This window comes from Nestor notabilis, unplaced genomic scaffold (assembly GCF_000696875.1).
Source record: "Nestor notabilis isolate BGI_N333 unplaced genomic scaffold, ASM69687v1 scaffold29229, whole genome shotgun sequence".
NCBI lineage: Eukaryota > Metazoa > Chordata > Aves > Psittaciformes > Psittacidae > Nestor > Nestor notabilis.
In genome coordinates this window covers 5,889-9,184 of record NW_009944667.1, presented here as the reverse complement: position 1 = coordinate 9,184, position 3,296 = coordinate 5,889, and the positions used below count along the sequence as shown (strand labels likewise).

Below are 3,296 nucleotides of genomic sequence, written 5' to 3'. Positions count from 1 at the left end.
GGGGGGGGTGGTGGGACCAACCCAGCATCCACACCAAGCAGCAGCTGGAGGTACAGGGGACAAGTTGCCTGAACATTGTGAGGAACAATCCAGGACCTTATCTGGGGCTACAGGAACATTATCTACCCGACATGGACACTCTCTGCTCTGAAAGGACAAGCATGCCCTATCCTTGGATCCCTTATCGTGGTGTCCCTGTGGCAGATCCAGCCCACCTCCCCATAGGAACACCTCCTGGGGCCTCTCCGCACACAACCCTGCTGATGCTGATGAAGACAGGAGCTGCCAGTCCAGCAGGATCTCATGCAGGACTGAAGCCCATGTCCTTGCACAGGTTTTCCAGCTGCTGCTGAAAACCCCATTTCCAATTTCCCTGCATGCTGAGCCCACACACAACGTGTGAGTGCCTGGTGAGAGCCTGGCACTATCCCCGCCAGTGCCGGTACTTTTCCCACATTCCCAGTATGATTCCCTCCACTCCCTTAGTGGATGAATGATCCCACCCTGCCTGATGCTGGGGTATCCCCAAGGCAGGGACCACAGAGGGTTGGAAGCATCGCCCTTGGCTCATGCTCGTCTCAGGCCATACATCAACCTTCTCGAGCACGGCGCATGGCAGTGACCCTCATGCAGTTCAGTGTGGCTGCACTCTTACCGTGCTTGTCCAGGGAGGCTGGGGATCGGCTCCACTGCATCAGGGCTGTCACTGCAGGAGGTGGATGGGACACAGATGTGAGGACTCGGCCCCCATCCCAGGCTCGTCCACTCCCCGGGGAATCTGAACCTATCCAAGAGCTCAGGGACCACCTAAGCCAGTCACCTTGAGCTTGGTCCATCCCTAACCCAGAGAGCCAGGGCTCACTCACGTGACAAAAATGGGGTAGATGAGGTTGGAGGCATCGAAGGTGGTTGTTGTACACTGCCAGGAGCGCAGCACAGGGTGGAAGTAGCCGCTGTGGAGAATGGAGTCCACCTGCATCGTGGGCCTGCGCTCGGAGCAGTGGGAGGAGACTCTGAAACACCGGAAGAAACCAGCAGGCTGGTGAGTGGTGGTGTCCTGCTAAGCTGCTGCTGTTGGTGCATGTGAGGAGGGGGCCGAGATCCAGGCAGCCAAAGCAGGACCATCCCTGTCCATTGCAGGGCACGTATGGAGAGCACGGGCTGAAGCCCAGCCAGCTCCATCCCAGCCCTGCCTGTGGGTGCTGCAGGACCCCCAGCAGCAGTCACACAAACAGGGACGGTGCTGACTCCTCCCCACAAAACCTCCCAGTTCTGTGTATGAAACCACCAGTTCACAGGCACCAGCGTCCTCCCACAGTAGAACCACCCTCACCCTCCTCAGGCTACCTCTGGTTTAGCTATAAGCAGCTTTCTGTCACTGAGATACTCTTTGCTGAATTCATTTCACTTTGCTCACTGCTGTATAACTATGATACAGATTTGTATACAGTGTAGTAAAAAGCTGCTCTGTGTAGCACAATGTATTTATGGCTGCGCTGTGAAGGTGTAGTTACAGAAGAGCACAGGCTCTGGATGGGAGAGCTGCATGGGATCATCCTGACGACTCCAAGGCTTTAAACCCCACAGCCACACAGTTCCAGTGGTCACTTGCTGCTGGGTGAGGACAACCAGGGAGTTGGGCAAAACTGATTCCAGAGGTTGCAAAGAAGAATTACTCAATGTTCAGAAACGAAATGTTAGCTATGTTAATGCTGGAACTTTTCCTGTAGCAATGTTTTCTTCTTTTATAATAGACCTAGTAACAATTCTGTGATTAGACCACTAAGATCTAAATTCCCCCTAGAGCTAAATTCTCACCAACATGTGGCGGTTGAGAACGCGATGGAAGGGGCGTTTGGCTGCAGCACAGCAGAGAGCAGCTGTTTCAGCCCTGGGAACCCCAACCTGGACAACAGCCTGTTTGTACAAGCAGCTTCAAGGACTTGTGCTGGCTGCTCTCACATGGTTGCATCCCACGGGCGCCTGCACAGGGTGTCCCAGGAGACCAGAGCCAAGTCCCTGCTGGAGACCAGATTGTTTTGAGAGCTGGAGACTTCTGAAGGAGCAAGCGGATTCCTCCTCTTGCGCCCCATGGCAGGGCCAGGCTTCCCTGGGAGACAGGAGCTGGCTGGGAGCAGCCCTGGGGTCCCCAGTCCCATTCCAGGAGGGATTCCGCAGGCAATAAACCTCACAGACCTGCTACCTGCACCCAGGGAACAGACACAGCTCACAGCATCGCAGGATACAGCCCAGGGAGAGGGAGAAGGTTTTACACTGGCACTCATGGTACCAGACAGCACCAGGGCTGTGCAGGAGATGGCTCCGTTCTGCTGGAAAACCTTTAATCTGAGGCGTTCACACACTCAAGATACTGTAATGCTGAGCCAGGTTCTCAGTCTGTACCAGGGCACCCGAGTGCAGAGGGCACTTGTAATATGGGGCATCGTGTCAAATCCAGGGCTTGACCAGTTTCACTTATGCTTGGGGATGGGGAAAAGGCACCTCTCAGTTACCAGCAGGCTCACACCTACAAAAGCGCTGTATAAAGCAGCTGGATGGTACTCATGGGGGTTGCAGACCAGCTGGCAGAGTCACAGCATTGCTTGGCAAGTCATTTTTAGCCCTTGGAAAGCTGCTGCTCTGTCCTTACTCACAGAGAAGGGGCCAGCCCTGGGCTGAACTGGAGCTGGCAGCTCCAGTGCAGCGGCCAGGCTCCAAGCTGGGATCCAGGCTGGGACCAGTCGAGAACAAAGGGCTCAGTGAACAAAACCCACCTCGAGAATCCAAAAAATGCTTTTAACAGTTAATCCCACAGGAGGAAGGGGAGAGGGTGGAACCAGAGGCACCTGACTCTGTACAGTGCAGATAGAGGCCCCAGCTCAAAGACTGCCCTCGCCGGGCAAGGAAGGGACGGGGACAGGGATGAATTGCAGAGCAGAGATAACAGCCGGGGTGGGTGGGCCCAGCACAGCCCCGTCTGCTGTGAGGCCGGGGGCACCAGAGCCTCCTCAGCAGCCCCATGTGCAGCAGAAGCTGCTGCAAGCTGCAGAGTCCCACTGCACAGCCACAGCACCCGCTTGGATGAGGACGCCTGGGTCTTACAGCCTCTGTGTGCCCCATGGGGAAAAACAGCAGAGATGCAGAGACGTGGCAAGAGTGCTGCGACAAGGGGACACTGCACCACAGAATCCTGGTTTGTGTCGGAAGGGACCTTAAAGCTCCTCCAGTTCCAACCCCTGCCCCGGGCAGGGACACCTTCCACTAGAGCAGGTTGCTCCCAGCCCCTGTGTCCAAAC

At 55.9% G+C, this 3,296-nt stretch overlaps 1 protein-coding gene across 1 annotated transcript in view; it reads right to left on the bottom strand.

Moving 5' to 3' along the window:
• ALAD (aminolevulinate dehydratase) overlaps positions 1-979 on the bottom strand; it is a gene marked incomplete at its 3' end in the record, with an annotated part of 4,631 nt that extends 3,652 nt beyond the window's left edge. Inside the window, exons 1-2 of the mRNA XM_010022520.1 lie at positions 867-979; positions 656-706 (exon numbers count right to left, since the gene is read on the bottom strand). Coding sequence (XP_010020822.1) covers positions 656-706; positions 867-979 — 164 coding nt within the window. The remainder of the gene's footprint in view (positions 1-655; positions 707-866) is intronic.
• Positions 980-3,296: the final 2,317 nt, after the last annotated feature.